This window comes from Doryrhamphus excisus, chromosome 12 (genome assembly GCF_030265055.1).
Source record: "Doryrhamphus excisus isolate RoL2022-K1 chromosome 12, RoL_Dexc_1.0, whole genome shotgun sequence".
In the NCBI taxonomy this organism is placed as follows: domain Eukaryota; kingdom Metazoa; phylum Chordata; class Actinopteri; order Syngnathiformes; family Syngnathidae; genus Doryrhamphus; species Doryrhamphus excisus.
In genome coordinates this window covers 15,414,855-15,427,394 of record NC_080477.1, presented here as the reverse complement: position 1 = coordinate 15,427,394, position 12,540 = coordinate 15,414,855, and the positions used below count along the sequence as shown (strand labels likewise).

The 12,540-nt window shown below is 39.1% G+C and overlaps 2 protein-coding genes across 3 annotated transcripts; one reads left to right on the top strand and one right to left on the bottom strand.

The window, feature by feature from the left end:
* Positions 1-36: 36 nt before the first annotated feature.
* rab4a (RAB4a, member RAS oncogene family) lies at positions 37-3,740 on the bottom strand. The gene is made up of 8 exons (XM_058089249.1): positions 3,573-3,740; positions 2,996-3,076; positions 2,690-2,804; positions 2,555-2,617; positions 2,307-2,461; positions 1,643-1,738; positions 1,236-1,362; positions 37-1,121 (listed from the first exon to the last, which is right to left on the bottom strand). The coding sequence occupies exons 1-7, from the start codon at positions 3,586-3,588 to the stop codon at positions 1,247-1,249; spliced, it is 642 nt and encodes a 213-aa protein (XP_057945232.1). The 5' UTR covers positions 3,589-3,740; the 3' UTR covers positions 37-1,121; positions 1,236-1,246.
* phf10 (PHD finger protein 10) lies at positions 3,524-12,388 on the top strand. Of its 2 annotated transcripts, none has more exons than XM_058089246.1 (12): positions 3,524-3,573; positions 4,886-4,995; positions 5,079-5,209; positions 5,396-5,479; positions 5,565-5,689; positions 5,801-5,950; positions 6,056-6,165; positions 6,491-6,629; positions 7,174-7,308; positions 10,023-10,131; positions 10,885-11,073; positions 11,145-12,388. In XM_058089246.1, exons 2-12 carry the CDS (start codon positions 4,943-4,945, stop codon positions 11,240-11,242), a joined length of 1,323 nt encoding a protein of 440 aa, XP_057945229.1. In that variant the 5' UTR covers positions 3,524-3,573; positions 4,886-4,942; the 3' UTR covers positions 11,243-12,388. The 2 variants fall into 2 exon arrangements, with proteins under 2 accessions (XP_057945229.1, XP_057945228.1); XM_058089245.1 differs by lacking the exon at positions 3,524-3,573 and adding an exon at positions 3,827-4,080 and having other exon boundaries at positions 11,145-12,387.
* The last annotated feature ends 152 nt before the right edge of the window (positions 12,389-12,540 follow it).

Below are 12,540 nucleotides of genomic sequence, written 5' to 3'. Positions count from 1 at the left end.
ATAATCAAAATAGCTAAGCGTCATTAAGTCTAAAAAGACAGAATTTCCAAATACGTAATGGATTTCTTTATCTTTTTTATTTTAAAAACATATGCCTTTATCATACACAATAAATTAAAAAGTCATGATATTCATAATGAGAGAAAAGTGACAAAGTATAAATTCAGGACATTGATGACAAACACAAAAGAAAGCAATATGATATTGGGCGGCCACATTTTTAGAATACAATATTCTTCATTTCCAACTCCTCCTCTCTTCAAACGTGTGCTTTGTTTTATTCCAATGTAAAAACAACAGAGACAACGTTAAAATAGCCTCTGCTCATTCAATCTAAGACGTATTATAAGCTTGTGGCTGAACGTTAAAAGAGGAAACAAAATGAACAAACCTAAGCACAGAGAGTTTCACAACATTTTGCTTAAAACGCTTTCTCTTTTTTACCACAAGAGTAATGTAAACAAGCAACACTGAAAAGTGAGGAACATTATTGTTAAACATGCTACGGTGTCAGTATGTTGCGTATGATGTATGCTATAATATCATTTACACCACTGATATAAGTATTATTTTTCTTACATTAGTCAGTTCATCTACATCTTCCGTGTCTCCTTTACAAAATATACAATTGGCAGCAAACAGTACTGCCCATCTGCAGTGTTTGTATGTATATACTGTCGCTGGATATGATTGTAATAATGATAATACATGGGAGAATGAAGCACATGTAAATATGACATCTAATTCAATGGTATCTCTTATTGGAAATACTTTGATAGTGTGTTGGAGCAAACATGCGTCAAACTCTCTATGGAGATGCAATGTACAGTTTGGAAGATGATGTACTGTAGAAGAAGACATGAGATGGGATGTAAACAGCGGGGAGAGGGCATCATAGCTATGGAGTAAATACAGGTGAGCTGGCAAAATAAGGTGGCACAGTTACATAGATGCCATTCCTTTTACCTCGATGGCAAGGGGGCTCTGCTAATGGGCGTGGCCGTCTGGGAAGGCTGCTTGGGTTCCTCACATGTGTCGCCATGACAACAAAGGTTCCACGTTAATGTCAGGGAGGAGTCACCAGAAGAGTTTTAGGTCCCATGTGATTGTTGATGTTGCCTCTGTGACGTGCACAAAAAGCGTAAAATTAAACAAAAGCATAATCAAATATGTCTCTCAGGACCACATTCACAACCATCTACCCTGAGTGTACTGTACAATGGTAGAGACTTTACCTGTGCGCTTACTAGCAGCCACACTCCTGGGTGCCCTGTGGCTGAGCACGGCGAGGGGAACGAAGCTGGCGCAATGCAGCATCGCCATACTGGATCCCTGATCCCATTCGCTCTGGATCCAACTCACCTGAAAAAGCCAGCGGGAGAGACGATATGACCACATTTGGATATCAACAACATCAACAATTACATTACACTCTTAGAAAACACACAGTAATGCCGAATGCCGAAGCCCTGTGTGTGAATATTACTAACAAGCAAGGTGTAAGACTGTAAAACTAGTACAAGGGTACTGTATGGTCATTGCAGGGTAACTGCAGTGACTACTAATAGTCTTGTTCAGCCAGTTGGGATCAAACTCAATTTGCAGTCAGTGGTTACACTCTGAAGCGATAAAGAGGTCCTACCTGATTCTATCTTGTTGAGAATTTTTCGAGCGCATTGGACAAAAGCTTCTTCAACATTTTCACCTGTCAGAGCACTGGTCTCCAGAAACATCAGCTCTGAAAAACACACATAGATGCACAAAATATAGTCAATGTTTTCATGGAAGATGTAACATTTTTTGACTCACAGGCCACATTGGGTTAAAAAAAAATATGGGTGGTCATCAAAGAGAATGACAACAAACACATCCACAGCAAGTTAAGGATAAATCAACTGCTACATCTATGTGGATGGTAACATCTAAGCGGTAAACATAACACATAACTTAAATTGTTGCAAGGCATGCTGGGTAGTCCAGCGGCAACAACAATATGAGCTACCATCAATAAAACATTTGATATCAAGAGTATGTTAACATATTTGTTTACCGTGCTAACAAAATTTTATATCGCAAGAGACAGTACTACAGGTTACCCAGCATGCCTTGCGGCAGGACTACATGGCACTGCCACATGCCACAATTGCACTGCAAGTCATGTTGCCGGATAAAGCTTCGATGTTAAAGGTTTTTAAAAAAAGGAAGATTAAAATTGAGATGCTTGGCGGGCCTGATGTGGCCTGCGGCTTGCCCATTCCTCCTATATAATATGCAGAGTATGCAGATATATAAAAAAGCCAAGTTACCGTTCTCTTGAGCAAAGCGTGAAGCTTCCAGGAAGGTAACCTCTCTGTCAGCATCCAAATCCTTTTTGTTTCCACACAGGATGATGACGATGTTCTGACTGGCTAGCATGCGTGCATCACTGAGCCACGTGGTGAGAGCGTTGTAGGTCTCACGACTGTAGTGGAGAGCCACATGTGACTCGGTGGAGATGATGGCTTTGGACAAGCCAATTATGTCAATCAAAAATATAACAAAATTGATACTTTACCTAGTGATGTCATAGACGAGTAGCGCTCCCGCGGCTCCTCTATAGTAACTTCTGGTCACAGACCTTCACACATTGGATATTTATTAAATATAGTGAGTGGAATGTTATTATTTCTTTATTGAAACATGACCCTACCTGAACCTTTCTTGTCCGGCAGTGTCCCAAATCTGCAGTTTGACGATTTTGTTGACCACACTGATGATTTTAGAGCCGAACTCCACTCCAATGGTGTGGTTGGATTCATCCTTAACTAGGAAAAATATACACATGCAAAGCCATTTAAATAGTCGCTAAACATTGCAGTTTATCATATTATTGTCTTATTTAGGTCAGTACGATCAGACAAAACAGACAAAGTTTGATACTTCCATTTGTTTCCAGCACTTCTAAGCACGATCAAAACAATAAACAACAAAACACATTCATATGTAAGTCACTTACATCTCTTCTCTATAAACTGATGCAGCAAACATGATTTGCCTGTCCCTGCGTTCCCGATCACCAGGAATTTAAACAGGAAATCTACAAAGGATGATAGATATTAAAATTCTGATATCATTAAAAGACAACAGATGGTTTACATTACAATAAAATTCAGTGCAATATTCTATACTAGTATGAGGTAACAGAACAAAGCCAGATAATGATATCGTGTGCAATACTGACTCCACTGTAATGTGCCAGTGTAATAATCCACTGTTAACACAAAATAATAGTGTAGTAACTATGCAGGAAGTTGGCATCAAAATAAGCAGTGTCGTGTAATGATGAAGGCAAACACGATTTCCTTCGTCTTCAAACCAACGTACAGTATTATAAAGCATACTTATATGATGCCTTCAAACGTTACTTATGTTGCCATAGTATCCGTATGGTCAGCATCCCAGTAGCTAGCTTAGCATGCCAGCTAATTTCAGTACGATGAGAAAAATACCCCTCCATACACCTGCCCTCTTCTCAACTCCAACACTGCATGACGGTGTTGATTGTGACAACCTCGACATAAGAAACATCTTACCGTAAGACTCCGACATCGCCACTGTGGCGTTTTGTAGCAGTAAATACAGCGAGAATAGGGTTTGACAGATGGATAGCTAGCTTAGTAAAGCAAAATAGTGCTGTTGATGATTTCCGCGGATTGCCACTGATTTTCCCCTCCGACTTCCCGTAGGCGTTTTTGTATTTCAAAATAAATGCCCACTGTGGGATTACACGATATATTGGATAAATCGACACGTTCGATTGCACTAATATGTATTGTACTCAAAGGATTTGTATATAATCGTAACATTACACAATTTCCATGTGTAGTGTTCAAATAGTCTGTAGAATTCCTTCACTCCGCGTCACTAGAGGGCAATGTGGTTCGCCCCATGCCCACTAACCCATACGGAGCGAAGTAAAAAAAAAAGTGGCTAGTTTAGCTAGCTTGAGCAAGCACCAATTCGTTGAATATGGCTGCTGTGCTCCCGCCGAGACCACCGTGCGACAGCAACCCTGCCACCCCCGGGGCACAGTCACTAAAGGTGATGGCGGTACTTCCAATGGAAAGGCGAATTTGCGAGTATATTTGTTTTGGAAGCTCTGCGTCTGTTCATTTTAAGCTAACGGCTAAGAAGCGCTCCATTGGCTGCCACTGTATCTGAATAGCATCTGCTAGCAGAATCCATTTGTTTTTGTTTTACTCCTGATTGACTATGTTAGCTTTCTGGATATTGCTGTTTTGAAAAAGTAGCCTTATTCCACTTTCCTACGGTAAACGACGATATTATTCACATTGGCGCATGGTACAGCTTACGAATGTATACATAACTCAAATAAATGTAGTAAACATACGATATTTAATATCTGCAATCTTTGGTGTGTACACTGCCCTGTTTTAAAAAGCTGAAAACAAGTCAATTCCTGAGATTGACACCAGCTATACTACATTATTATCATGCAATACATGTATTTGAGGTGGTCTTTGTATATTAGTGCTTCTCGCCTTATCTCCAGCGACCCTATGGAGAAAACAAATGTCAGCCGCTAGTACCATTGATCATCCAAAGTTCATGACCATAGGTGAGGGTAAGAACGTATATTGACCAGTAAATTGAGAGCTTTTCCTTTCGACTCCATGAGAACCGTGAACTTGGACTTGGAGGTGGGAAGCCACGGAGAACAACTTTCAGATGGCTTCAAAGAGATTTGGGACCTTTTGTTCCATAGCTAAATATAATTGCTTTGGGTTTCCCCTTTTTTCCCCAGATCAAGATTGATTTTTTTTGCAAGTCTACTCTAAATATCATGCATGCATGTTGTATTGAATTTGTCTTTGATTTTCTTCAGGAGGATATAACAGAAGAGGAGTCTAATGATGGCAGCCAACCCCCTAAACGGCGGAGAATGGGTTCAGGAGATAGTTCACGAAGCTGTGACACCTCCAGCCAAGAATTTGGGTAGGTCTGCTTCTACTTTAACATGACGCTGTTTATTTTTACACATTGTTCACCCTCTGGTGTTTCTCCTGTGCCTCTTCCAGTCCAACATATTTCCCAGCAGAGAACCTGACAGAGTATAAGTGGCCACCGGATGATACAGGAGAGTATTACATGTTGCAAGAGCAGGTCAGCGAGTATCTGGGAGTCACGTCCTTCAAGAGGAAGTACCCTGGTATGAACTGGAGTCTATGTTTGGAAAAATGTAGTCATGGATAATGTTGATTAAAATAATTGAAAAGTAAATATCTTTCAGGAATCTGTAGTTAGAGTGTGATGTTAACATGGTGTGATATTACTATTGATAAGCATTGACAAGTTTGAGCTGAACTGTAAAGTAGTGTCTGTATGTTGTTTGTAGATATGGAACGGAGGGACCTGTCACACAAAGAGAAGCTTTACCTGCGTGAACAAAATGTAATCACAGAGACGCAATGCACTTTGGGTAGGAAGCACTCCCACGTCTTATCACTGGTTATTAGTACTGGTAAAGTTTCAAGGTACCTAAACTATGTTTGTGTTGTTTCCAGGCCTAACAGCTTTGCGGAGTGATGAGGTGATTGACCTAATGATAAAAGAGTATCCCTCCAAACATTCAGAATACTCGGTCATTCTGCAGGAGAGAGAGCGACAGAGAATAGCTAAAGAGTACTCTGTAGGTACACAACACATTTCCTGTTTGAAGGTTTCTGTTGATTATTTTACTGTAATGTATTTCACAAAAATCATACATTTACTGTAAAATGTGTCTGCTGTCGTGTTACAGCAAATGCAGCAGCAGAACCCTCAGAAGGTGGAGGCCAGTAAGGTTCCTGAGTACATTAAGAAGGCAGCCAAAAAGGCGGCAGAGTTCAACAGTAACTTTAACAGGGAGCGAATGGAAGAAAGGAGAGCCTACTTTGACCTCCAGACACACGTAAGTTTAACTGGTTTAGTCTCTATCTCTCATAAATATTACTAAATATATATATATATATAATTGTTAGTTTTCTCTGAGTTCAATTTTATTTTGTTGCCTCAGGTTATCCAAGTGCCCCAGGGCAGGTTTAAGGTTCTTGCTCCAGAACTGTCCAGGACGGGGCCCTACCCTGTTGCTCTCATACCAGGACAGTTCCAAGACTACTACAAAAGGTATATAACTCTCAAACACTAGTTCACTTCTTCTCTGTGTGATTTTTTTTCTGCAGCCTGTACAGTGGAACTTCTAAAGTTGCATGCATCTGAGGTTGTTAACCTGAAAACAACAACTTGACTTATCCGTCCTTTTCTTTTTTGTTCTAATCTTTATTTTTATGTCTTATTATTAACAGCAGTTAACTTTATTTGTATGGCAGCTCAAAAATTACCCGTGCAGGTCATAAAGATATTATAATGGTGACTGCAAACAATGCATTTGAGGTTGTACTGGTTTATGTATTGCTTTGGTTTGTTACACATGTGTATTGTGTCTTAATAGGTACTCTCCCAATGAGCTGCGATACCTGCCTTTGAACACCGCCCTGTTTGAGCCCCCATTGGATCCAGAACTCCCTGCGCTGGACTCGGATCCTGACTCGGATGATGGAGACGATGACAAAAAGAACAAGAATTCTTCTGTAAGGCGTTAGGTTTATCACTTGTCTGATAGTCTGTGTAATTTTTCTTCTGCAATAGTAGATAGTTGTACCATATACAAGTACTCTGTGCTCAAATTCTGAAAGGATGTGTAAACTTAGCACAACTGTAGTAATACGTGACTGATATTATTAGGTAACCTTACAGGAAGGGGGTGCAGCGTAGCATTCATGCTTTAAACGTAACTTTTTAACTTTTGAACATACTGTAAGTATTATATCCCATCCTCTTCCCGTTTAGAGTATCTGAACTACACCCTATGTAACGCTCCCATACACTGGTTAAGTTTCTCAGTAAAGACGGGCGAGTGAAGCCTCATGAAGCTTTTCTTTGAATTGTGCCGGAACAGATTCAGAGCAAGCCCACATTATTCAATAGATTGGTGGTTATTATTTACACAACCTGTCAACCCAATGACAGTTGCCAGTCCATTTTGAGATGTCAAAATGAGCGTCGTGACCGATGATGCTTCCAACGTAACCTGTCTGTTCATGCAATTGTGATCATCTCACTCCCTCTCTGCAGGACAGTTCATCAGGCAACACGTCAGACGTAGAAAGTCAGGAGGGAGGAGGCCACAAGTCCAAGGCCAAAGACAGGACGTCTACGCCGGGCAAAGACCGCCACACTGCCTCTCACAAAGCCACCCCCGGGTACAAGGTAGAAGACAAAACCAACTGAACTCTTCTCCAACAACAGCAGCAGCACTTTTCTACCCCTCCTCCTCCTTCTCCTCTTTTCTACTACTGCTACTACCACCCCCTTCCATCCATCGTGACACCCCCACCCCTATAGCTTTCTTGACCTTGTTCTGTGGCTTCTGCAGTTTGTCTGAGCAGAAACCAGCACACATTTGCACACACAGACACCTACTGAGGCTCCTATCTAGACTTTTTCATTTGTTTCATTGTTCCCCCTACCCAACCCCACTCCAACCAGACTGTGAGCAATAAGAACAGTTAAAGAAACACTTTACATTTCTTTATTGACGCACTTTTTTGAGTTTTCTTTGTGAAAACAGAATTATTTTTTCCTCTATGAATGTCTTCAGTTTTTGCTTCAACTCGTTGAGGGGGGAAAAAGATACTTCCCTTACAAGTAAACTGACATTTGGCTGCTAAATATCCTTCCCCCCCCCCCATTTTAACATGTATACCTGAAGTGTATAATGCACTTAAATGTTTACTGTGTGTGTTGGTGTTCTGATGTTATTATATGACATGTGATGTATTGTTGGTGTTTGGGTAATTAGAAGAGAGCGCTACTACCATACCATGGTGGTTGACAACATGTCAGATCTGTTCATACTCAGCCCAACTGCTGGACACTCTGCTTGTCCGTTTTTAAATAATGAGATATTTGGTCATAATTGAGTTACTCAAGGTTAAAAGCAAAGCTTTTTGGATATAGCCTGATTTTAATTCATTAATTTAATTACTCTTCCAACCTCCATAATAGAGGTAAAGTTGAGCTCTCTGCAGTGTGGTCATGGTTCTTCTAGTGTGTTTGCTACTGTAAGACATTACAGTATAATCTTGCGGTCATGTTTTTGCACGTGCTTTTAAATGTTTGCAGTCGGAATACAGTATATGTCCATATAGTATATCCTTTTTGAATGAGTGCAGATGAACCCATAGAAGCTAAATATCTTAACATGTAGAGAAATAATGTTGGCGGTGCAACTTCTGAATTATGTATACTGTATATACATTTATATAGTCTTTCCATATCTTCAGATTTTTGTATTTCACAGGGAGTGTTGAGGCTGATTAACATTACTACAGTCCACAATACAGTATATGCAATGGTTTTTGATGATTATATCATTGCTGAAGTGTTTGGGATAGTGTGATATTTTCACAATGCAGCTTATAAATAAAAAGTTATGAGTAACAAAGCTGATATTAAATTAATGTTTCTTGCACTCATTTTTACATTTGAAATCATACAATTGAGATAAATGACAAAATTATGGTAATGATATTAACTCCTTTGCTACCAAAGATGTATGTATAAGTTTTTCCAGTTTTTTTCAACCCGACTGCCCGCTCCCAAAGATGTATTTATATGTCTTTTACGTATTATGTTTGATGCAGTTTTAAGCTGAAAACAATGGCCACAATGTGGCATAAGTGCATTTTATAAGAGCTCGGCATGCATCTCTCCATTGAAATCCATGCGTGTCGTGCGTGACAGAGGTTGCTCATTGAAGACAAATGCATGAAAACGCATGCGCACATACAGTTCAGTTGCAAATGTGAAAACTGTAAATAGTTGATGGCATTGTATTTGTTTAGCAAAATATTTTCATGCAAAACAACAATTTTTGGTGTTGTTTATGTTGTAGCATAGATTATACATTTTGACTAAATATATTGTATATGGGTAAATTTAGAAAGTTAGATCTATGTTACATACCTATGTTGTATGTTAACGCATATAATGGCCAGTTACATTTTTCAATTAAAAAGAATATGCTTTTCATGGTGTAAATATAGTTCAAAACACTTGTTAAAAATTCATTAAATATTGTACTATTTTCAAATACTTTTATTATCAGAAATTTTGTGGAACAAACAGCATATGAACAATTTGAACAAAAAATTAATAAATAATATGACATGCAAAAGGGCAGTAAACCTCTAGTAAGTCTATATCAATGACAACATTTACTTCACATGCCCTCTTAGTACCAGAGTCGTTCTTACTGTATGTTTGCCAATCTAACGAAGGGAGGCTATAGTACAAAAATTGCAACTTTTTTTTAGTAAACATCTATTCCCTAATAACTAGAATCAAGTTTATTTATATAGCCCTTAATCACAAAAGGCTGACAAGAATCGATGACATCCACAAAAAATAGTAAAATCCTCATTGAGCCGAAGTCCCGTGTGATTTGCTGATGTCTCATCACAGATGAAGATGGTTTAAGTTTTGAGGCATATTTTTCCATAAACTTATGGTGGAACTCTAAATGGTACCGCTTTTTGGGTATATGACGTTAAAGAATATTAAGTGATCCAACATGTGGAAACAATGACATTGGTATCACACCTTTTTTAAATGGCCTCCTATTTCAGCTAAGTGAAATTTGATCTTGGATGCTTGTGCTGAGGCCAGCCAGACAGCATTTATTGTCTGCTGTGCTAAATTTTACACTCTCAGCATTTTGCACATTGTTACAGCATCTTTAGCAGAACATTTTGACAGGAACTACGTCGCTGTCAGTTTATAGCATGTTTTTTTTTCTCAAATGTACCAACAATATACACCAAATGATGATATACTAATATGGACTGTATGTGTCGTGTGTATTGAGAATGTCTAGAGAATGCAGTACTGGCTGGTGTTTATAGCGTTGTTCTGCCTTGCAGCCTAAGGTCATTCCCAATGCTATATGTGGCATTTGCCAGAAGGGTAAAGAGGCCAACAAGAAAGGCAAACCAGAGGCTCTCATTCACTGCTCCCAGTGTGTTAACAGTGGTAAGTACGCACAGGTCCTTCCAAGGACACTTCCTGTTTATGTAGAAATAGCTCACAGTCTTTTATTTGGGACATGTTCACATTTTGTGTGTTTATAACTGGACTTGAGATTGCGTTCTTTCATTTGTATGAATTTGTGATAAAAATAATTTACATACCTCATCATGAAGAGGATCAGGTCATCCCAAAATGTTTTGCAGGTCATTTTGTATTGGATGACCAATACTTTTTTTTAATGAAATACATGACTTGTATGGCAATACAATTACATCTATTACATCTCTAATTCTGGATTCTCAATTCAATTTCAAGCTGCCACTTCAGATCAGAAATTAAATAGCAAATTTGATGCTAGGTGTTTGCCCCCTTTCTGATTTCTTTATTTTTTTAAACATGAATCAATAACACAACCAAACAAAAAGGTTGGCCGACAACCCCTGGGAATGTTCACCATTGTTCAATGTTTTCGCCATTTTGCTGGAGGCCCAAAGCTTTAGAACCTTTTCCAGACTTATAGATCTCAAATAATCTGTCATGTTTGAACAAAAAATCAGAAATGGGGCAAACGCTCTTTCTCACCATAGACCGTCAACCACTTTACATTGGTGGTTCATGTCTTTGATGATTGGAGTATCAGGGTCAGGATTGCTATGATCCAAAGACTGTCCATTCACAGTAATGACCTTACATTTCAATATGACTTGATATGTAAGCGTTTGTGCATCACCGTGTTGTGTGCGTCCTTAAATGCAGGCCACCCGTCTTGCCTGGACATGAGTGAGGGTCTGGTGCGTGTGATCCAGACATACCGCTGGCAGTGTATGGAGTGTAAGACGTGCACCGTGTGCCAGCAGCCCCACCATGAGGACGAGATGATGTTCTGCGACAAGTGTGACCGAGGCTTCCACACTTTCTGTGTGGGCATGGACTCCATCCCTAGAGGTGTCTGTCTGTTACTGTAATGTCATTTTAGCCTGTGTTTGCTTTCTATTAATAGTTATTTGGTGTTTCAGGTCTTTGGGTGTGTGAGGTGTGTGACAAAAATTTCAACACACCCAAGAAGAAAGGGGGAGTGAAAACGCCCAAAAAGGCCAAATCAGCGCAGAAATGACACCTCTGAAGACCAAATCCTACTTTTTTGTTACTTGTGTTTTTTTGGGAGATCCACTATAATTTCAACTTAAAACACCCCTCATCACAAACTCTTGCTGACCTGCAGAAGTTGGGTTGGTCTCGTACTTTCCTTCCTGTTTTTTGTTTGCTCGGTGTGGAACATTTGCAAAAATCCAAACAAGCCTGTTCCTTATACTACATTACTAATTAATTGGTTTGTATTCAGTCAGCATGAGAACTTCACTACATTTCCTTGATCATCAATTGCTATTTTTCCGTGTTTTTTAAACTCTTGTTTCAATATCAGCGTCATATATTAAGAAATATCATGTTGCCCAGAGAAGTTGCCGTAGCTGATGTCGTGTTATCCTAAGAAAGCACACCAGTATGAGGCTGAATCAGCACCGCCTCTGCTTCTTGTAGCCAAGTATAGCCCTCCATTTGTCCCGGTTGCTTCAAGGCAATTGTTTCCACACAACCCACTGAAGCAAGACATGAATGACTTTCCCTCACATATGACCTCCTGTCTGTTATTCCCCTCATAACTGGGACATATTGGTGGCTTTTCCCAGAACACGACTCCCCATTGAGGCTTGTTTTGATTTTTGTTAAAAGTTTTAAAAGTCATCACATATGGCATTACTTACTGTACTCGTCTTTGTGTCCTGCAACTCCATCTGATGTCAATATGACTTTTCAACAGTTCATCATTCTGTCATAAGCAATTTTTGGGATGAACAAGTGGTGCTCTTACTAATATTAGGTTAGAGTGAATTTCAATGTTTTGGTTATCTTGATGATGTAGTCAAACTTTAAGCAAACATCTTCAATTCTGCCATGGTGCTAATGGTGTGTTGGTTTTTTTTTGTCATGAAATGTAGTTTTCTGTCTTGCTTAATTTTGTTAATCTTCCACTGGTCTTATATTGTAATGGTGCCTCTGACTGCAACAAGTCTTGTTTTTTTGTAAAAGCAACAGTAAATCTCATATTTTTGCATTAGACTTCAAAATAAAGGTATTTTTCTAGTGTTCTGTTTAATAAAGGTACTGTAGTGAGTAGTAAATGGTCATTTCATAGTCACTGAATGTCTTTGTTGTTTTTTTTTAATAGTACATTGTTTTTGTTGACAAGATGAGCTGTGTAAATAAAGTTACACCCATAGTTGAAATTGTGCATGGCTCAGGTTTGATCTTTTAATATCTTACAGAAATAAGGTAGTGCTTAACTTCATGTTATGAAATAGCAAATTGTAAGATGTTTCATATGAGAGGCCAAAGGTGCAAGAAAGTTTTATT